This window comes from Gavia stellata, chromosome 14 (genome assembly GCF_030936135.1).
Source record: "Gavia stellata isolate bGavSte3 chromosome 14, bGavSte3.hap2, whole genome shotgun sequence".
In the NCBI taxonomy this organism is placed as follows: domain Eukaryota; kingdom Metazoa; phylum Chordata; class Aves; order Gaviiformes; family Gaviidae; genus Gavia; species Gavia stellata.
In genome coordinates this window covers 12,061,899-12,084,239 of record NC_082607.1, presented here as the reverse complement: position 1 = coordinate 12,084,239, position 22,341 = coordinate 12,061,899, and the positions used below count along the sequence as shown (strand labels likewise).

Sequence of the window (22,341 nt, the reverse complement as noted above, 5' to 3'; positions counted from 1 at the left end):
TGCAAGGGTTTCCCCACACGTCCCTCAACACCAGTCTCAGCCATAGCTTCTATGAGACTTCCCTCCCTCTCCTTTAAAGACAATGGAATCTGCACGTCGGGGAAATAAAAGTGAAAGAGCAACTCCCAAGTGTTAAGTCACATTAAAGTCAGTAAATTATTCTATTAAGCAGGCCCTTCCCTTTTTTCCAGGGGACAAGATGTAAGACCAAGGCAGATGGGGTGTAGGCAGAGGACGGTAAATAGAAAGTAAAGCCACTACACATTATTTGCACCCCTTCAGCATTCTGCAGAGTAGAAGCATGAAGTGTAAAGGAGAATTGACTATGAGGGCAGTTCTGCTAAATACGTGATCGTTCACTTCCCTCCATTAGTAAAGATACACTGGAATGTGCATTATAATCACACTTTATCAGAAAGTGGTGACACGTCTCTTAGAAAGTCTTTGCAGCAGACTTGTTGACCCTGTTCTTTCCCGTTCCCCTGTGACTGAACAAGCCTCGCTACACCAAATCACCACACAAGTACTACTTTCCTAATGGCACATCTAACAAATTGTCAATTGCGTAGAAATTCTGCTTACAGGTACCAGCACAAAAGCAGTTTATTACCAAAAGTCCAGAAAACGAGGCCCACTTTCACAAGTGGAAGCACGCCTAATTTAAACACAAACTCCAGCTAGCGAGATGAGGAATCCGAGGCTCTCGGACTGCTGCAGCTCCTTTGGAGGACAGCTCTTCATGAAACCATCTCTGTAAGGACCCAAATAAAAGCTTATGAAGTCCCGGTTGAACATATTCAAGTTACATTTAAGTACTGGAGAGCTCAGCCATGGAGTCACATACTGCTTAAATCCCTCAAGGGCAGCATTTGTATATCTCCCCAGTCTGCAGGCAGTTGTAAAGAACAGAGATGAAGAGCACATGCTTTCAGCACAAACTTCATGCAGTCTCTCAGACTGGAGCGGGTGAACTCCAGTAAGACACTGCAAAGACTGGCCTTGGAACAAACAACAAATTTTATTGCAAGACAAGAAACAAACCCAGATCATAATTTGAGGTCTAGGTCCCCAACCACCTCTCTTTTCTGTGGAGATTTTAGCTTAATCCTTCAAACTTTGAGTCATTCAATCAAACGTGATCCGAAAACTGCGCTCTTGCTCCTTGCGGCGGCTCTCGCAAACCTTTGTCACCTCTTCTACCTTTCTCTGCAACACAGCTGTGAGAGAAACAAGTGATTAATCTTACCATCACCCGAAAACACAACCCTGCACAGTACAGCCTGCAGAAGCAGCAAGAAAAACATTTTCATTTTGACAGTCACTCAGATTTGACAGTGCACAAAGAAGGACGAAAACCCAACACAAAGCACTGCTAACCCTCCAAGGCAAACGATGTCCAAGAAGTATTCTGAGGCATTCAGGGACTGGCAGGCAGAATCAGAGGAGCCCTGGGACATGTCGTTGACACTTTTTGCCACGCCAGTTTGTTGTAGTTTCAGGGCGCTGCATCAGAGAGCAGAGCAAACCCTCCCTGAACAGGACCTGCAAGCTGGTCTGCAGCTTGAGAAAAAGCAATTGCTCTATAAACCAGTTTCCCCTACCCACCGCCTGTGAAACTAGCTTTGAATTATGCAAATTACAGGCAAACCACACAATCTGTTAGAAGCATAGATGCATTTTCTTGCAGGATATCACACAGCCATAACAAGCTTTTAACTGTAAATACAGAAAAGACAGTGCAATCGCACAGAAGAGCTGCAGAGCACTTGCAGCCACAACACAGATCATCTGTTATTTGCAGATCACTGATTTGGAAACACGTAAGCCACTGATTGATCATCAACTTTAAATGCAGCGGGCATCGCAATACACAAAGAGCCTTGGCACAAGCTAAAGCAATTTCTAATTTAATTCCATGAAAGCTTATCAGAAGCTATTCAACAGGGCTACGGCATTATGTCAGCCTGTGGCCTGGAGACAGATATTCCAGGTTGAGTTTTATTTCGTACAGCATGCCAAACCCAAAATCTTCCGGTAGCATATTAAGCAACACATTTCAGTTTGTCACCTTTCAAAAAATTCACCATGCAAAAGTGATTACGGCATACAATGGCAGTCTGCTTCCCTGCCTCACAGATCTCTCTCACTCAACTCTGAACTCAGTTGTAACTACAAAAAGAGAAGACTTTCTGGTTCTCTCAGGCAGAGGCAGGAGGGTCAGAACAAGGCTCTGTCCAAACACTCCTTTCACTTGTGGAAGCAGCACCACCCTGCGTCCTTGTTCACCATGTGGCAGTGTAGGTTAACATTAATTTGAAGAAAGTGCCACAGCTGCACCAATTGTTTAACAAGTCAGACTTGTTAGTAGCCACTGTATATGACTTTGCCTAGAAAAGGTCACTGGCTGTTGTGAAACAGTCCTGGAGGTGTTCCAAAGGAAGCAACACTTTGGAAGCAACACTGGCAACATTACCTGCAGCACAAACGTCTAGTTCTGGTTTGCTGGTTGGTTTTTTCTCTTTACATACAAAAAGAATGTTAAGGAATGTGTCCTTCCCAGGCCTACTCCATTTACTGACGGCAAGGGCTACGTGAAGGCTTACTTCAAAATTGCATCATTTTTCCACCGTACCACTTAAGTGCACACAGTAACAGGAATTCTCCTCCTCGCTAAGGAACCCGCAGAAACAGAGAGATGCATTAACCTTTTTCAAAAACTGCCATTTCTTAGGCTTATTGCTTCTTTCTTCTTTGAAGGTAAACTGAAGATGAACTGTTTCTTCAGATTTACATTTCCCAGCAAAGAGGATGAATTGTTATTAACTGATAAGACAGTTTCTTTGGTACTGAATGACAGAGGAAAAAAATGGGTCCCCGTTCTAGGATATCTTAAAGGAAACAGGTTGCTATTTTCACACACGTCCTGTAAAGTCAGAATTCTGATGCCACGGGAGCTGCACCAGATTTTCCACATGTTTGGAATGCGGAAGTTAGCATGTGTGTTCTGGAAGAAAAAGCCAAATGAAATCCTGACCTAAGCCAATACTACTATTTAAACGTGGATAGTAGTGTGCCTGCTTTCACCCAAGAAGTACACCAGATGTGAGCACTTGCACAGCACTGCAGCACACAGTGCAATTTGGTGCTGGTGAGAGGAGCGCTGCTTTATTCTGCCATGCCCCCGTGTGGCTACTAACATCAGTTAAAATCAAAACCGTGTAGACTTCTTGAATCCCTCACAAGGAGGCACTCCCTGTGAGAAAAGTTCCTTTTTTTCTGTTTGTTTTTACTACGGCACCATGGTATACTAGTTAAGGGTGAATCCAAGACAAGAAACAACAGTAACTACACTATCAAGTTTTCACTACTGAGTGCATCTTCAGCTCTGCACTACATCTCAAGTTAGTGCTACTGTAAAATTTCCACGCTCCAGAGTTACTGCCCTTGCACATAAATGCATGCTGCGCAGTCTCACCTAGATTGGGCTTTCCCGTTGAGGGGGGCAGGGGAGGATGACAATATTAAACACACACACACACACACACCCCCGAATTGTCCTATTCCAAAGGGAAATCCCACACCCTTTCAGAAGTTGAAATATTTAACCTTAGTGCGACAGAACAAAGCATAAGGTTTTCAAGTCCTCTGCTTTGCACCGATGCACTTCAAGCAGTGCTTTTTTGTAAAACATTAGCAGTTGCCAGGAATTACTTCTCAGCAGAGGCCTTTAATGCACGTCAGGAGAATTCAAGCACAGAAGGGGCAGTGCCATTGAAAGTGAGGAGGAGAAGATTCCTCAGGGATCTTCTCGAATTCATTTATGTTCAAGAAACACTTGCACACGTGCTACATGCTTTCTGTTTACATTCCCAAAAAAGCTGCAAGACAAGACTCACCTGAGTTCTGGTCAATCCACTGCAATGAATCCATGTGTGCATTCAAAATTTTACAGATCTGCTGAAGCTGAGTAGAAACAGAACGGGCAAGTCATTTGTTAGAGTACACAAAAACTAAGAGCAGTAGAAGACAGCCTGCCCGTCCCTGCCTTTGGAACATCATGCAATCAAATTTCTCCTATGTACAGCTCCATTAACTCAGCAGCCACTTTCCCAGGGAAGTCTGTGCAGCAATCGTGTTGCTTTGCTTCTCTTTACCATCAAGAAAACAGACTGGTTGGGAGTATATGCCTGTGGCTTAGGCTTCTTCCAATTCAGACCGAGGAACCACCACAACATTAACCACCTTAGGCTTGAGGTGGAAAAACTAAAAAGGAATGGGAAAAAGCTCAGTCGGCAGTACTGAAGGGAAATTTCTACTGAAAAAAAGCTTCTCAGTAAAGCCACAAGAATATCAAGATCAATTTAATACATATCCGAAAGAGCTGGTAATTCAGATCTTGTTTTCATGAGGATACCACAGTAGTATACAGAGAAATTATGCAGCAGCTATGGAGGGCATTCTGAACAAAATTTAGATTTGCCACAAGATGCAAGCGGTGGAGTAGGCAGCCAGATCAACGTTAAGAAATGCCTCTGAAACAAGTTGTAATCTAGGCAAAATTAGACAACAAGCAAAGAACCAGAGTGAGATAATTTGAAAACTATGAACAGAACTGCAGAGCAAGTACGCGAGTCAGACTGGCTTGTACTGTGTCATAAGGCAAATTTTACCAGAAGAGAACCAACCCAAAGGCAAAACAAAATACCTTTCCAAGGCTGAAACTACAAACAGCGGAGTATCCACGAGTGGACAAACAAAGAGTTACAACTGTTTAAATATCCTTTGTCTCTTTCCCAACATACAAAAAATAAAGCTTGGATTTACCGGGTCACTCGTGTCTGCTGGGCCTCTTGATGTATTTAAGTGCTCAGTGATGTCCTTCAGATCTTGTGCCATACGCTTCAACTGAGCATCTATGTTTTCAGCCAGTTTATAGCTGCAAAACACATGGGAACTAAAGTCAGAATATTTAAAGTGAGCTTCAGAAGACCTGCTCCCAAGTCACACCAATTTGGGGAATCAGAATTAGCCTCCAACGCCTTTCAACCAAGGCTGGCAGATACGTGGGAACAGCACCATGAGAGGCATTCTATCACACAGATGAAGCAACTCTTAACCTCCTCCTCTCTTGACAGATACATGGAATCAGACAAGCAACAGTGTGGAGGGCTTTCTGGAAGGTTTTGTCAGAACTGAAGGAACCAGCTAGTCCAGATTCTTCAAGATTCATCTCTCCTGAACCAGACAAACACTTCTTTCAATTACCCTGCTACGATTCAACACTTAAGGCTTACAAGGATGCTTGAGAGCAGAATGCACTGTGTGTGGCTCACCACTTCTATTACTAAATAGTCACTAATTTTCAGAGATTATGCCAAAATTAGTAACCTCTTCCCAGAGAGCAGATTAGACCAACATCCAAAGAGCTTTTCGTGCTGATTCAAGGGCTTCCAGTTGCAATTCCCCTATTTCTAATGCGTAAAATCTAAGTTGCCATGCATAAAACTGGATTACATATTTGACAAAGACCACTGATAGTTCAATATTGTCATGTGTCCCAACTCTACTTCTTGCTGATTGATCATCACCACATTAGCCCGCTCATCACATGTTCCACGCGGATTTTTCTCTTACGTCCTCTCCCGTTCTTCATCTGCATGCTGCAAGTAGATAGTCCCGCTCTGTTCCTTCACAGACTCCTCCAGAGGGGTCAACAAGTCTTCAAGCTCTTTCTGCTGTGACAGAATGAAGTCTAGCTCCTGATCCAGTCTGAAAAGAGACAGCGTTAACCACGCCACTTAGAGTTTATATACATTCTACATCTGCCATGCCACAACGCGGGAAGATGCAAAAAAGAAACAAAATCATCTCAAGTGTTCATAGTTTCCTACCTCTTCTGATCAAGCTTCACTTTCTCTACTTCTCTGTGTAGTGAAGTAATCTGGAAACAGAAGACACTTAATTATACTACAAAAACTCAAAAGTCAACTCATAAAAGAAGAGTGGTGGAACTGAGAAAGCCAGCACAATACAGATGTCTACTGGAAACAAGAAACAGTTACATAAAGGTTTCCAGACCAAAAACTGAGTAATGGAGGTTTGGCTTTGAAAGCCCCACCCTAAGATAACTTGTTATCTTAGTGTAAACTCACAGAACAGATTTCCAAGCTGCAGTGCCTATAAAACAGAACATACAGTGAGCCTTTCAAAAGCATTCAGATGTAACTCACATGTGGGTTTTTACCAGTAGAAGGTCCCACTAGATGGCTTGCCGCATCTGTAACACTGAAGGCCTTTAAGAATCTAGGCAAGCAAAATCAGGTTACGCTGGATGTCACCTTACCTTCTCCCCATTCTCTATCAGCGTCCGATCCCAGGCATTAACTTGCGTAGCCTGATGGAGAAAGTGTTTCTCTTGGTCTTCCAGTTCCAGACTCCACTTGTTTATCAAACTCTCCAGCTGGGCATAAGTCATCACTGGAGGCGCGCTGACAGGAAGCACGAGACAGCACAAAACACAAGATCAAAACCCAAAATATAATCACAACAACACTCATTTCCCCTTCCTCCACCAGATAGCAGCATTAACCCTGCCTCTTGCCCCAGTCACAACATAGTCAGTTGTAACAAAACACTCACCTGCTGGTGGTTGTTGTAGTTATGGCAGCTGCAGAAGTCCCAGCTCCAATGGCACCAGTTGTAGTTAATGGCTTCAGATTCAAAGCAAAGCCAGAAGCAGTAGTGCCTGAAAGAAGAGATTCAAGTCAAGCAACAGGAGAGGACACATCTGCTATCTAATAAATCGAGAACAGGTCCAATATACACTTCTAAGCACGGCACTGTATGAGCTCAAATAGGTCCCTTACTCAGAGAAACACAGCTTTAGCCCACACCTCTCTCAAATCTCCTCATGTTTTAGTATTAGACCTAGTAACTACCAGCGCTCCCAGTTCCTCTCCTGCATCTTTGCAGAAGATGAGGTTCCTGTGTTTTCACAGAGCTAAGAGCATCTGTCAGATGGTACTGGCAGCCAGTCAAACACCACTTCTAGGCACTCAGCTCAAATTCTTCAGTCACTCCAGAAACAAGCTTTAGAAAGACCTTGAGAGCTGAGCAGCGTCCATGTTATTACACTGGACACTGACCGCTAACTGCATCCAGAAAAGGATGTTCAGTCCTGAATCCCAACACTGTGCACCAGCAAATTCCACTGCAGGTTTTCACATGAGGGTGGCCACTTAAACACAGCACTTACCTCTGCAGTTTGGGGAAGAAAAGTTCATGAAATCCAACACTTTGAAAATTACAATAGGGAAGAAGCAGACTAACGGGGCAGAACTGAAACATAAAATGTCTCTCCCTTATAATCCCCACAAGTCTTTGGCCTCTCCCTTCCCCCACTGGGACACCTCTCCCTCACCTCTTAGAGCAATTCTGCACCTACACAGGCAGGCTAGAGGAAGAGCAGCTAATCTATGTACTTTACTTGCTCCAGAGTAGAACATCAAAGCCTAGGGGCCTTCCTTCACCCAAAGTCCCTTTGCTGTGGACAGGCCCTCAGAAGTCATCAGTAACTGTGCATTTGGGGAGATGGAAAAGGAGGATCAGAGAAAGTAGTACTGTGTTATTTTCAGTTACTGGAGGGCATTAGAAATTACAACTGCTGTGCTGCTACACCAGCGTGGCCCTTTACACTACTACAGAGCACTGAAGTCCGGCTTCCTTCTCTTCAGCTACTTTCAGCAGCTAGTTCTTACTAGTGGCAGTGCTTGTTGCGGCAGCTGTTGTTCCAGGAACTTTTAATCCAAACCCAAGAGTTCCAAGACTGGCTGTCCCAGTGGAAGGGGCACCAACTGTAAACAGAAGACAACATTAAGAGTTTGCGTAACCCAGTAAACACAGTGCCCCTTTGAAAAGCTCCACCCTGCTTGCTCACTCATCCCCATCTGGTCTTTCTTTGTATTATCCAGGATCACCCTTTAGGTGAAGGATCATCCAGACACGACATGAAAAAAGGCAGGCTGAAGCTACAAAATAGCCAGAATGCTCTGCGATTCTTCCAGGGAAATTTGTCGACCCAGGTGCCAAGCTACTGTCACTTCTCTTTACCTATTCTGAATTATCTAACATTGAACTGCTATCAAATGCTAGAAGAAGCAAAGGGCACCGGGCACTGGCAGGCAGGAAATGCAATCTCTGCACGAGTCTACTTGCTAAAGCAATACAATTGCACATACTACAGGAAACACACCGGTCACATCTCTGTTGCCTGGAAAGAACCCACCTATTATCATCATCTAAGAACAAGGTTTCAGACATCCTGATAAACAGAGAGTACCCATTAGCTTAAAAGCATTCTTAAACACCAAGATGAAGGTCAGCTTTGGAACCAGAGTAGCAATGCAAGCATTGCAGAGCTACTAAAAATACACGTTGTTAGGCTGGTGTATATGGTATATAAATTGCGGCTCATCAGAGTTAAAAATAATCAGTGTGGCTTTAACATAAAACTTGTGAAGGTCCTTGGGAGTAGCTGCCTAACTTTACAGAGGTAGGTATAAGACAGTTGTATTAACTCTGGTAAACATTGACATTTGCTGTAGCTAGCCTCCACAATCAAAGGAAACTGAAGCATTAACACCTCATTGCAGGTTGAGAACGCAAGCTGTTAGGACTGTCTTCAAACCTGGCCTACTGCCTTGAAGCTATCAGAAAACAGACACTATTTTCCTGCCATAAAAATAGTTTTGCAAGAGGAAACTTGCCAGTTATTACCAGAGGAACTTGCAAACATACAGCTGTGTGAATACTTGGTTTTAGCACGCTGCATGTCCGCTGTCACAGGCCACTGTTCTTAAAGAAGTGCAAACACCTAATGCAAGAGTCAAAGGCAGACGTAACCAGACTCAGGGCACTGGCGTCTGGAAGACAGCAGCTAAAACATCACTAGAAAGCTCAGTTGTGGCAATACTACCCAGACAGAGAAACAAAAAATTCACATACAGCTAAAACTGCCCTGTGCCACTTGCCCACTCTGAATCTAAAGTGTGCTTTGGTTTGAACAAAACCCTCCATGCCTCACCACTGAAGGCAGTTTGCCAGAAATCACAAAGAGGGAGGGTGGCAAACAGCGAGAAGAGCTGGCCTTTTGAATTCTCCCATGTTACCCCAGCATCCGCAGCTCCACTACTGACAGGTGGCACCAACCGTGCTGACCATTTATTCCCCCAACAGGTAAAATCTCTACATTGTGACTTACGTGAAAGGCCTGTGCTGGTAGACGACGTCGGTGCTGAAGAACTCACTATAGATGCAAACAACGTAGGCCCCGTTGAACCAAGAATGGAGGTTGTGGTGGTAGAGGCAGCTGTAGCAGCTGTGGATGTTACTACAAACAGAAAAAGCGTCCATCTTGTACAATTGTGCTGAGAATGCAATACAAATTTGCCTATCCACACCAGCTTTTTATGGATGTCAGAATTTTAAACTAATTTTCCTCTTACTCTACCTCAACTCTATCTCTTTTCCAATGTATCCTTTAAACCTGCGGCTCCCTCCCACTTTCCACTGCGCTCCAACAACAAGTACAGAACAGAATTTGGCACGTGGGACGCAATAAAAAAAAAATACAGGATACGAAGTTCAATGGCTGTATGAACTGTCACAGATTACTGACGCCATTGCAAATTCACAGTAACAAACGCTTCTAGCACATTTCCAGACTCCAGTTTAGAAAACTATTCCCAGAAGGACAGCGCAGTCGCAAAGTCCGGAGCAATTATTTCCTAAAATCACATCCTACCTCCAAGTTTGGTTCCAAAGGACAGAGCGGGTCCCTGGGTGGTACTAGTGGTCAGCGTTGCCATGGGTGCACTAGTGGCTGCTGTTGAAGGCAATGACCCAAAGTTTAGAACTGGAACAAGTAGCATAAGTTAAAGATGAACCTTTTCCTACAGAGACACTGTAGATTCCACTGATCACAGCAACAGCCAAGTTAGAAGCAGTAAGAGCATAAGAAAAACAGTAACAGTCAATGTGACAAATACTCTGCATTATCCAGGAAATAAACTAGGGCTAACAAGCTCGTTGCCTACAAAGACTTTCAAGAATGACTGTTACACAGATAAACACCACCCTCACCCCAGAGCTGGTGACCTTCGCTCCGAGGCCTGCACTGTCACCCACAAGTAAATCAAATGCTGCAAAATGAACTTTTGCCAGGCTAAACCTGCAGGAGTGGGCAGGCTCCTGCCACTGGGAAGGTAAACCGCAGTTTAATCACAACATCCAGCCAGGCCAAGGTACTGTCCTGAGAAGCTTCCCCAAACACATGCTTTGCTTGGCCAGACTGGCCTAGGCAAGAGACAAACTCACTAGCTTATTTAAACACATATTCAAACTCTGCCAGTTACTGTAATGTGAAGAAACAAACGGATTCAGGCACACCTGCTGGGACCCTAACGGATGGGGTTTTCTGTCTGTATTACCTGCTGGCCACAAGAAAACAAATGACCAATACAAGTTCAATAACACACGAGGCTGGAGACATCTACTTCCCAGGAAAACAGTGTGCCGAAGGCTAAATACCAATTGTTACTCATCACTGGAGACCCTGGGTAAGCATATCGGAAAAAACACTGATTCCAGCCGCTCGCTTCATTTCACACCAGCAGAAGCAGGACGCTGCAGAACCTCCCCAGCATCCCCAGCTGCCCTCCCTGCTGACAGGCTTCCTGACTACAGCTGCCATGTCAAGCCCAGGCACCCACCTGCAGACTGCCCCCCAAGGCTGAAGGGCGTTGTTGACTGGGTTGCAGCTCCTAAGGTGGCAGCAGTGGTGGCAGCAGCTGCAGGTGCTGTTCCAAAGGTCAACCCTGTGGGCGCTGCTTGCGGAGCTGCAGTGCCGATGTTGAAGCTGGCTGTTCCGGCCTGAGTTGTGGCACCACTGGAAAAAGTAAAACCTCCAGTTGTCCCAGACACAGCGGCGGTGGCAGTGGTGGTGGTACCAGCAGATCCAAACACAAAGCCAGAAGGGGCTGCTGCTTGACTTGAGGGCACGCTGGCTGGTACAGAGCCACTAAATCCAAAGCCCCCTGTGATTCCAGTAGCTTGAGTTGCAGTGCTGCCTCCGAAGTTTAATTTTGGTGCATTTGCCCTAGAGAAGAGAAGAAAAGAAGCCAATCTCTTTGAGACGTACGTGCAGTCAAGTACAGAGTCGGCTTTCTTACAGACCGTTTGCTGACAGCAGAAACCACCTTTCAAAGAGTTGTGCGCTTGACCAGGTTAACGTTTCCGTTTCGACAAAGACTATATTGCTGCTCCTGCCATCTGCAATCCTCTGTTAAGTCTCTTTATGCTGACTCCCCCTTAATTACCTCCACCCATCCAGGCACCAGAAGACATTTATGGCGGTCTAAGTGAAGTTGATGATTCTCTCAGCTCCTAAGCACCCTTCTCGCTCCCTCTACACAAGACTACTTTTTTTCAGCTAACTTCTACTGCTAGTCCCCATCTGAGCTCCCTTCCCACTGGCAACCTTTGACAACAGCAGTCCTGAAGAATCACAGCAAAGCCTACGGCCATTCCTAAGGACAAAGCGATCCCACTTGGCTGACGAACCATTCTGAGCGCTCCAGATTCCCATCAGAAAGGACAAGACGTTTTATGCTCAGATGCAAAGCCTTACCATTTCTTCATGCAAGCATCAATACCCCAATTGCAGACTGAAGCGTGGAACAGCTTACTCTCACTACCCAGCAGAAAAAGTCAACGCTGACAACTAACAGGTCTCACTGCACGCTTTCCCAGACGTGCCATGGCGCAGCAGGAATTCTAAGGCACGAGAGCAACAGGTTTGCTCCCTCGAGAATTACTTGCCAAGCGCTTCCACAGCAACGAGGAGCACGTCAGCCACTCGCACTCCCCACTGGCCGGGGCCGCTCAGCGACGCCAACACCCCCACCCCGGCACCGGCCTCTCACCCCAGCGGGAACACGTTTGCTGCCGGAGCCGCGGAGGCCGTGGCCGGCGTCCCGAAGCTGAAGCTGGCCGGCTGCGCGGCAGTGCCCGGCGTGCTGAAGGAGAAGAGCCCGGCGGGCTGGCTGCTGGCAGACGTCTGGGCCGCGCTCCCGAAGCTGAAGCCCCCCGAGGCGGCAGGCGTGGAGAAGGAGAAGCCGGTCGTGGCCGTCGTGGCGGCCGCCTTCGGCGTGCCGAAAGTGAAACCGCCTCCCGCCGCACCCGACCCGAGGTTGAACTGGTTCATGGCGGCTGCGGCGAGCGGGAAGAGGGACCGGGACCGCCACCGCCAGCGGCCGCGGACCCGGGCGGAGGAGGAGGGGGCGGCGGCGGCCCAGCTCCCACAGCCCACCGGCCCGCCGAGCCCCACGGCGCCGCGCGCGCGCAGGGATGACGCACTTTACCGCCGCTCTGCACCCGCCCCTCTCCCCCGCCTCCCAACCACCGGCCGGGTCTGCCCGCCCTCAACAGCTACTGGCTAGCCCCGCCGCCGCTCGTGGGCGGCCCCGTCGGATTGGCTCGCGGGGCTACAAGAGGCGCGGAGGGGCAGCGCCGCCCCGTTACTGTGGTGACGGCGGACGCGGCCGGTGGCGGCACCGGGACGTTTGGGCGGCCAGAGCGGCTGCTCGCTGCCGCTGGAGAGCCGGCCGCCCCGGGGCGGGCCGCTGCGCCGAGCCGAGCCTGGGGCCGTCTGCGGGAGGGTGGGCTGTCCCGGTGCCCGTACCGCGGGGCCGGGAGCCGCTGTGCAGCCTGAAAGCGGGGCCGTGGTGAGGGCGGGTTTCCCTGAGAGACACTGAGCTTCCGTTCGCCCTCAGCTTGGGCCTGGAGCTGGGGCTGTCCTGAGCCTGCCTGGAGCAAGGCGGGCTGGCAGAGAACCTGTGCGCAGACCTCTGCGTGGCCCCTCAGGGCGGGGCCTGAGCCGAAGTGTCGTGCTGCCCTCGCCCTGGCTGCAGCAGCTGCAAATCCACGGTGACGTGGGGTCTACCAGAGCTCATCGAGCTCATCGTGGGGTCTACCAGAGCTCATCGAGCTCATCGTCACTCTAAGGCTTGAGCTGTGTTTGCAAGTGATGCCTGTGGAGCAAAAGAGCCTACAGCCTGAGCTCAGAGAGGGAAGGTTGATTGTGTCCCATTATATAGGTTTTGACATCACGCATCTAAGAGTTTGGCTAAACTTTATCCTTCCAGAACACACAGCAGGAAAATGGTGCTTCATGGACGCTACGCTCGTACGTTGTTCTTCCTTCATCTGCCACTTCTTTTTTCTGCATAGGTGAGCAGTGGGTATTGGCATGGACAGTGTTTCCTCAGGCTCTTCTCTGCAGTTCCTTGCCAAACTGCTTTGTGATGCTCAAGAAGACGACGACGATGATGATGATGAACATGTGGTGAGTCTTTCATAAGAAATGCTCTGCTTCTTTTACATGTTGTACCACAGCCTAACCTTGTTAACTGAGGAGAAGCAAATCTCCCTTTTCCCAAAGTGAATAAAAAGAGAATGAAAACCTTACAAGGTTTTTGGACTGACTGAAACAGCTAGAAGAGACTTTTAGGGTAACAAGCTCTTGCGGGAGAGAATAAGGAAGATGCCCCAGGAAAACAAGGAGACATTGTGACCACAAAATGGGAGGGAGGTTTAATTTTTCAGCCTGAAGGAAACGAGAACACGTAGTTGAACGAGCTTTAGATGCTTTAGACTTCCCCCTACTTTTCCCTGAAGTCTGCCAGAGATGAAGGCAATTAGAGCTAAATACTGCGTATGCAGGGAAAAAAGTTGCTGCTCAACTTCTGAGTAAAGACTGAAATATCCAGAGGCGACTGAGTGTACCAATTCTGTGTGTCAGGCGTTGAAGAACTGTAGGGATAACTGATCACTGAAGTGCAATAGATATGTTGGTGATTGTAGAATGGGGAAGGGTGAGTAATCATTCTAAGGTGAATGATCTGAATGATTAATGAGAGAAATATCTTTCCATTCTTCTACATCAATTCATTTCAGGACTAGATGAAAACCACAGCTTTTGGAAAATGCACATTGTTCCCGCAGTGTGCAACTGCTGCTTTTATCTAGGCATGCATGTGTGCTGGGGAGAAGCATCCCAGGAGGGCCACAGGTGCCAACAGTCACAACGTAGGAGGCCTCTGTGAAGGCTCAAAGCTTTGCCAAGTCTCTTAGGATTTTGAACAAGTCACGGTATGGCATGGATAACAAAAATGGCAAATGCCTCAGTGTTCCTCCAAATCACTCCTCGACAAAGAGCCGGCTGGCTGACCCGGCAGTTGTGTGCTAGTAGTGGCAATGGTAGTAATATTTGGGGTAAAAGGGGTGCATATCCCGTGAAATTCCCTCTCCGTAGGTGGTAGATGTGGTCCTTCACACTCTAACTACCCTTCAGCTGTTTAATGCCTGCCTTTTAAAACTAGCATTATGGCTGTACATCTTTGCAGTAAACATCCTGATTTTAAAAGAATTTGTTTACATCTTATTAATAAAATGAATGATACTTCAGAGAGAGAAATGGAAAATTGCCACAAGGGATGTCAATTAAGTCTGAGTCAATCTGGGTAAATTGAGATCTTTATTTTGATTTAATTTAATGTTCTGCGCATATGAGGCACTTTTATCAAACCAAGGAATCTTCCTATACAGAGAAATGCCTCGCATGGGCCTATTAGCACTAAATTGATTCATAATCAGAGGAAAATGTTGTTGCCTCACATGATCGCTACTGTCAAAAGGAATCCAAACGCTGTGATGGGGTTTTCATGTCGCACCCTTGGTTTCCTGCAATATTTTCATGGCAGACAAAGCATGGAAATTTTGCCAAAATGCCATGGGAACTAATACTCCAAAAGCACATCTGTCTGTAATACCGTGCTTCTGGGAGTCCTGCTTAAACCCAGTGTGTCAAGGTCACTTTCTGCTGGGTGAGAGTGGAGAAGAGAGAACGTTCAGTGGTTCGGTCATGGAATTGTGGGATAATATTTTTTGGATTCTAGCAAGGATTTGTTTGACCTCAGATAACATTTTATATTTATTGACGTTATCATTGTTACTCAGCTGGGCTCTATGAAAATTGATTGCAGTTCCATTTGCCTTTTTTGCAGCCACACTGTTCTGTTAGCGCCATGACTCCTGGTAGTATTGGACCAGTGAAGAAAGAGACCACTGGTAAGGAGGAGTGTTTGTATGGTTTAGCATTCAGTCCCATGTTAGCAGACTGTAACAGCTGTAGTAAGTTACCACTGATGGGGTTTGCCTCAATAAGAGAGTGGTCACTGACCTTTGAGATGGAAATAGCATTATGTTTTTACAATTACACTGTGGAATTCTTCTTCTCCTGAAAGCTTAACTGCAAAATATACAAAGAGAAGCAGAAAGGGTAACTCCAGAGCACAGCAGCCTCAAGTGGCGATGATAAGCAGAGTACAGAGCACAACCTGGTCACGGGCTGAGGGGAATCATAACTGAGCAGCAAACAGCTCCGTATAAGTACTCTCATAGAACTGTTAATGCTCACTTAGCACAAACAAGGGAGATGGACTTCTAAGTACTCACCTGAAAGGACCATCATGGAGTAAACTGTGTGGAACTGAGCCTATGCCTATGAGGAGGAAGAGCTTCAACAAGGCCCAGGATGAGTGTAGCAGGAAAGGAGCTGTAGCAAAGAGAACAAATAGAGTGTTTTTGCCTGGGATTCCAACAATGACCAGAGAGTCTGTTTTAAAAACCTCCAAGTTGCAGATTTACCAGCTTACTAGAAAATACATTTTTCCATGTAGGACAGGCGTAAACCATAGTGTTCTGCTCGTGAACTTTCATGTGTCTTCAGTACCTCATCTGGGCTGTGCTCAATAATTAATGGGAAGAACGGGATTTCTTTGTGAGGAGGAGGTCCTTTGTAAATGACGCTGCTCTCTTAAAAATCTCATGTCGGGGGGCTTGGGGAAGATTAACATTTCATACTTCTACACTTCACCCATTTTGAAGGGCTAGGTATTTTATGCCTGAAAGGAGGATTTCCTTGACAGAGAGGTTGGGTGAAGGAGATTTAAGGGAAAGGAAGATAAAACATCCTCCCTCTGCAAATTCTCATTCCTAAGATACTGAGGTGAAGGGGACCGTAATCGTGAACTAGAATGCTTTTAGTACAAAGAGTTTTCTAAAGTCTACAAAAATCTAAGTTTTCAGCAAAGCTGGAGGAACAGAGACATTCCAAAATCTGACAGCGTGATTTTTCGCATCACTTACAGGTACTTTTCAAGTGAAATCTGAAAACAGGAAAACTATTTGGAATACAGAGGAGGTCCCAGAAGGATCTGAATTTGATGATACCTGGGACCCTAGAGAACAGCCGGAGTAAGTGAGCTGAGACTGCCTGCATGGGCTCTACGTAGCATTAATGGAAATATGAGTTAAACAGCCATCTGAAAAGCTGGTGTCATGGAAGGAGAAAGGAAGGGCATCAGTGTTGCATCTAAAGCAGCAACCCATGAGGAGTTGATTTTAACCTCTCTCTTGGAAACCTTCTGATCTCATAACAGAAATGTAGAGTTGGTTTTTCCCGTCATAAGACTACTTATGTAGTGTCAAGATACTTGTATAAAGTGAGATTAGGAGGGGAAGTAGGCCAGCAAAATGGTTTACTAGCTTTCAGATACACCGTTTGTGTGAAATACCTGTCTTTTCCCGCTGCAACGGAGATGCATTCATTTTTCATAGTCATCAATTCATAAAGTACTCCAACTTGTATTTGCATTTCAAAGAATTAAGCTCTTCAGAGACAAATAGTACTACGGGAAGGAAGGCTATATGCAGGCAGTTTTGAACTTTTAAATCTTGTCATTCAAGCTTAGTTTGTCAAGGGACAGCCTTAAAACCAGAGCCTTTTCCCTTGTCCATAGAAAAACTATAACAAAAATGTTCTTGAAATAGATACCATCAGGCATGTTACTTGTAGTTTGTAGAGGTCAGAAAGCCTTCAGGGTCAATCCACAAAGCAGCCTTTGCATTTCTAATCATTGTGTTCTGATGCAATATCCTGGAGTGCTAAATGCTGGAGCAGATGGGCTGAAGCCCATGAAGCTGCACGTCGTACGCTAGTTTGTGGTCCAGAATCCTCATTTTTCTCTGCACCTAAGTCATGCCATTAGGTGTTCAGTTTCCTGATCTAAACACGGGACTGAGACCCACCTGAACTTGGACTCAGCATTTCTGAAAATGATTTGGCATTCACCTATGGCCTCACATACAGTTGTTCTTGAGACTGTCACCTGTGTGAGGTATAGAACACGCTCTCTTTATATGGTGGGCACAACGGAAGCTTTTCTCATGCCATTTTTTGACCCTTCCCCTCCCTCCTGGGTAAAACGCAGGGCTTCTTTAGCCTCAAGCAATTATGTCCTGTGTTGCACAGATGAAAAGAGAGTATGAGTCTTTGTAATAGTTCATCAAACTGAATCAAGGAAAACAGCCCAAAGGGAAAACAGATGGCTAGAGAGGTGCATCCAGAGCCATTAGACAGATTTCTCATTGACTCAGGAATTATTACGTACACAAATGAACACTGGAGATATGAAAAAGAGTTTCCATACACTCTTTCCAACGGCTTTGAGAAGTGACTCACTCCACTTATTTTGCCCTATTTAGTAGGAGTAACGCATGTTCTAAAGACAAATTTAGTTTGCATTTCCTCATTAAGTCTCAAGAGCAAGGGAGTACGTGATTCTACATTTTGTAGACATGGAGGGGGAGAAAATAAATGTCGGCCGAACGCAAAAGAATTGAAATTTGGCAAAGGTGTGTTACGCTCAGGCTGCAAGAATGCTCAGGCTGCCTGACAGAAGAGAACACGCGTAACTGCGACAGCATCCTTTTCAAATGCGTTTCCCAAGAGTCTGTGGTGTTTGACTAGTTGGTAAGTACCCTATTCACTTAGGATGCATTTCCTGATCCTGCAAAGGCTGATTAGTGAAGTAGAGGCAGCAAAGTGAGTGCCTTGGAAGGTGGAGTGAATGACCTTCATCTGTCTTCTAGCTAACTCAGTCATTGCTCTGAACAGAAACCCAGTGCAGACGGGTTAAAGGCTTGAAGGGAGACTGAAAAGGAGGAGAGACAATGCGATGAGGATATTTACGGTCCTCTGAGAAATACAATCTCCTTTAGCCTCCTGCCCCTTCTCCAGTATTACTAGGCAACTACTTCTCTTCCTCAGGTATCAGATTTTATTCAAACAGTGTGTGGGAACAGAGGACGTCTTCTTTGGGATGAGCAGGAAAGACCCCTCCACAGCCTGCTGTGAAGATATGGTGGTGAGCTGAACCTGTATCTCCCATCCCTTCTTTGTGCTCTTTCTCTGCCCTTTTCAATCCTGCTGCCTTCTTGAGGGACAGAATGTAAACACCAAGCTCTATTGCTGCCTTTGGCCTCCTGTAGAATTTTCTCGTGGTTCTTCCAAGCATTTGTAGATGATACTCACACTTGCTAACCTGAGGAGCTCTGCGTATCTCCTCACGGACCTAGTGTACTCAAGAGAATCTGTGCAAATGTATATGCCACATACAGACTTGATGGAAATAAAAAGTAGCTCTAAGATGAAGTTCCATCTTGGACACAGTTTTGGAGGGGAGAGGGGCTGGGAAGGAGGTGGTTTTCATCTGCCTGCATTTACTACAAGGTATGTGAGTTAGCAGAATGCTACAATACTGACAGTCTTTAAAGTTACAGGTATCAGATCGTTTCCCATTATTGTATGATCAAAGACTTCCCTGCTTTCTGAACTTCAGGACAGGTAGAACTGCTGTGCAATTTTTCTAATAGAAGCAAGCTGTTCTTGGCACACACAAAGCCAGGGGGTTTTGCTGGATGTAGAATACCTGTCAAGTACATTATCAGCTCAAGATTTTGAAGAAAATAGCGTATCAATACACGTCGCTAAGCTATTGAAAGCAATGATTATCACTGTCCTATTTTCTCCGATACAAATGATTATCACTGTCATATCTTCTCTGATACAAATTGCCTACTCAGAATGCTGCTCTTTGACACTAGCATCAAAATATTCATGGAGATGAGATCTTTTGTGGCTCGTAGGGCTGCATATCTCATCACAGCTTTACCTCTGCCCATCATTTCAGATTAAAATCAACCTGCCAGAGACAAAGTACTCAGACATCACATTAGATATCCAGGACAAGGTTCTTGACCTTCGAACTCCCAAAAAGTAAGTGAAACACAATTGGTAGAAGTACGGTTAATATTTTGTTTGAAAGGAGGTTTAACCAAACCTTCCGCTGAATGCTGTGTGGAAAGATAAGCTAAAGGTGAAGGTCGGATTATTAATTGCACATGAAAAATAGATATAGACAAAACCCACCATAGTCCGTCTGTAGGTGTATAGTGTGCTAGCTTTGAATCTGCGATACTGTTCTAGCAAAAATAGCTTTAAGACAGGTTTTGGCTACTTAAACAGCAAGACTTCAAGGGCCCCAAATGTCTGGCAAAAAACTGCCCACGGTCTTGAAGGACTTCTTGGGAGTTTGCTTTCTAAACACTAATTTGTACAAATATGTAACTGAAGATGGTCAAAAATGTGAAGATACATTTGCAGCAGGGGAAATCCAAATTGTGGACATATCCAGGCAGGGATGCAGAGATGGAAATGTTACAAGGTTTCCCTAAAGATATTTCCTTTGAGTTTTGGTTTTTTTATATAGGGCTATTTCAAACCTACAAAGATAATCTACTGACTGGTATACTCTCAGACTTGTCAGTCTTCCTCCTTATTTCCCTCAGCGTGCAATTGCCGTGCCTGAGATTTCCAGATAATTCCCATGTCTGTTTTGCTTTAAGTCCTTCTTCACAATAGAGTGCTTTCACAAGAAATCTTAATCTTCTCTGGGCTGGCATTGAATGGGATGTGGGAAGATCCCTATGTGAACAGCTTCCTACAAATAAATTCAAAGTGCAGGCCATGGATTAAGGCCCAAATAACTTCTGTCCCTAGCAGACTAACTATAGAAAAGCCACCTTTCTCACAGACAATACCCAGCTGAGTTGATTACCCCCTGGTTGGATTTAACCCAAAGATGCAACAGGAGTGGAAGAATGTTTGGAAGTGCTAGCTCTCAAACTGGAAAATCAGGGGGAATAATTGTTCAGCTAATGACTTGCAGAACCTATAGGTAGTTTAAAGAGGTAACTCAATGCAATACTGCGGATATAGGAAAACCTCAGCATCCTTTTTCTTTTGCAGTTCTGTCTTTTTGGTGACTCAGATCTGCTGTTATCTTCTTAGTATCCAGCTGTCTCTAGTCACAAGCCTAGCAAACAAAAAGTTTGCCGTAAATCTAATGGTTCCTTGAGTACAGCCTGAGCCAGTACCGCTTTCACAAATACCACAGAATCACTAAGGTTGGAAAAGAACTGTAAGATCATCAAGTCCAACCATCAGCCCAACACCACCATGGCCACTAAACCATGTCCTGCAATGCCATGTCCACGCGTTCCTTGAACACCTCCAGTGAGGGTGACTCCACCACCTCCCTGGGCAGCCTGTTCCAGTGTTTCACCACTCTCTCAGGAAAGAAATTTTTCCTAACATCCAGCCTAAACCTCCCCTGAGGCAACTTGAGGCCCTTTCCTCTTGTCCTGTCACTAGTCACTTGGGAGAAGAGACCAACACCCACCTCTCTGCAACCCCCTTTCAGGCAATTGTAGAGAGCGATAAGGTCTCCCCTCAGCCTCCTCTTCTCCAGACTGAACAACCCCAGTTCCCTCAGCCACTCCTCATCAGACTTGTGCTCCAGACCCCTCACCAGCTTCGTTGCCCTTCTCTGGACACGCTCCAGCACCTCAGTGTCCTTCTTGTAGTGAGGGGCCCAAAACTGAACACAGCATTCGAGGTGCGGCCTCACCAGCACCGAGTACAGGGGCACGATCACCTCCCTGCTCCCGCTGGCCACACTATTTCTGATACAGGCCAGGATGCCATTGGCCTTCTTGGCCACCTGGGCACACTGCTGGCTCATATTCAGCCAGCTGTCAATCAACACCCCCAGGTCCTTTTCTGTGGGGGAGCTTTCCAGCCACTCGTCCCCAAGCCTGTAGCGTTGCATGGGGTTGTTGTGACCCAAGTGCAGTACTTGGTACTTGGCCTTGTTGAACCGCATACATTTGGCCTCAGCCCATGGATCCAGCCTGTCCAGATCCCTCTGCAGAGCCTTCCTACCCTCGAGAGCAGATCAACACTCCCGCCCAACTTGGTATTGTCTGCAAACTTGCTGAGAGAGCACTCAATTCCCTCATCCAGATTGTCGATAAATATATTAAGCAAGACCAACCCCAAACCCAGCCCTGGGGGACTCCACTTGTGACTGGCTGCCAACTGGATCTAACTCCATTCACCACAACTCTCTGGGCTTGGCTGTCCAGCCAGTTTTTTACCCAGCAAAGAGTGCACCTGTCTAAGCCACGATTCACCAGCTTCTCCAGGAGAATACTGTGGGAGACAGTGTCGAAGGCTTTACTAAAGTCCAGGTAGACAACATCCACAGCCTTTCCCTCATCCAATAGGCGGGTCACCTGGTCATAGAAGGAGATCAGGTTGGTCAAGCAGGACCTGCCTTTCATGAACCCGTGCTGGCTGGGCCTGATCCCTTGGTTGTCCTGCACATGCCCTGTGATCGCCCTCCAGATGAACCTCTCCATAATCTTCCCCAGCACCGAGGTCAGCCTGACAGGCCTGTAGTTCTCCGGATCCTCCTTCTGGCCCTTCTTGTAGATGAGTGTCACGTTGGCAATCCTCCAGTCATCCAGGACCTCCCCTGTTAACCAGGACTGTTGATAAATGATGGAGGGTGGCTTGGCAAGCTCCTCTGCCAGCTCCATCAGCACCCTTGGGTGGATGCCATCAGGCCCCATAGACTTGTGGGTGTCCAGGTGGCATAGCGGGTCATTAACTGCTTCCTCCTGGATCATGGGGAGTTTATTTTGCTCTCCATCCTTGTCTTCCAGCTCAGGGAGCTGGATACCCTGAGGATACATGGTGTGGCTATTATAGACTGAGGCAAGGAAGGCATTAAGTACCTCAGACTTTTCCTCATCCTTCGTGACAATGTTCCCCCCTGCATCCAGTAAAGGATGGAGATTCTCCTTGTCTCCCATTTTGTTGTTAATATATTTGTAGAAGCATTTTTTGTTATCCCTTACGACTGTGGCCAGATGAAGCTCTAGCTGGGCTTTTGCCTTTCTAATTCCCTCACTGCATGACCTAACGACGTCCTTGTATTCTTCTTCAGTTTCCTGCCCCTTCTTCCAAAGGTGATA

The 22,341-nt window shown here is 46.2% G+C and overlaps 2 protein-coding genes across 2 annotated transcripts; one reads left to right on the top strand and one right to left on the bottom strand.

Annotated features, from left to right (window-relative positions):
* Window positions 1-993: 993 nt before the first annotated feature.
* On the bottom strand, window positions 994-12,262 carry LOC132318161 (nuclear pore glycoprotein p62-like). The gene is made up of 12 exons (XM_059824498.1): window positions 11,982-12,262; window positions 10,770-11,155; window positions 9,803-9,913; window positions 9,260-9,388; window positions 7,758-7,853; window positions 6,640-6,745; window positions 6,344-6,488; window positions 5,892-5,941; window positions 5,635-5,769; window positions 4,825-4,936; window positions 3,897-3,963; window positions 994-1,217 (listed from the first exon to the last, which is right to left on the bottom strand). The coding sequence occupies exons 1-12, from the start codon at window positions 12,260-12,262 to the stop codon at window positions 1,126-1,128; spliced, it is 1,710 nt and encodes a 569-aa protein (XP_059680481.1). The 3' UTR covers window positions 994-1,125.
* Window positions 12,261-19,241, top strand: LOC132318184 (dynein axonemal assembly factor 6-like). The gene is made up of 6 exons (XM_059824573.1): window positions 12,261-12,369; window positions 13,296-13,402; window positions 15,123-15,186; window positions 16,269-16,374; window positions 18,230-18,326; window positions 19,152-19,241. The coding sequence occupies exons 1-6, from the start codon at window positions 12,261-12,263 to the stop codon at window positions 19,239-19,241; spliced, it is 573 nt and encodes a 190-aa protein (XP_059680556.1).
* The last annotated feature ends 3,100 nt before the right edge of the window (window positions 19,242-22,341 follow it).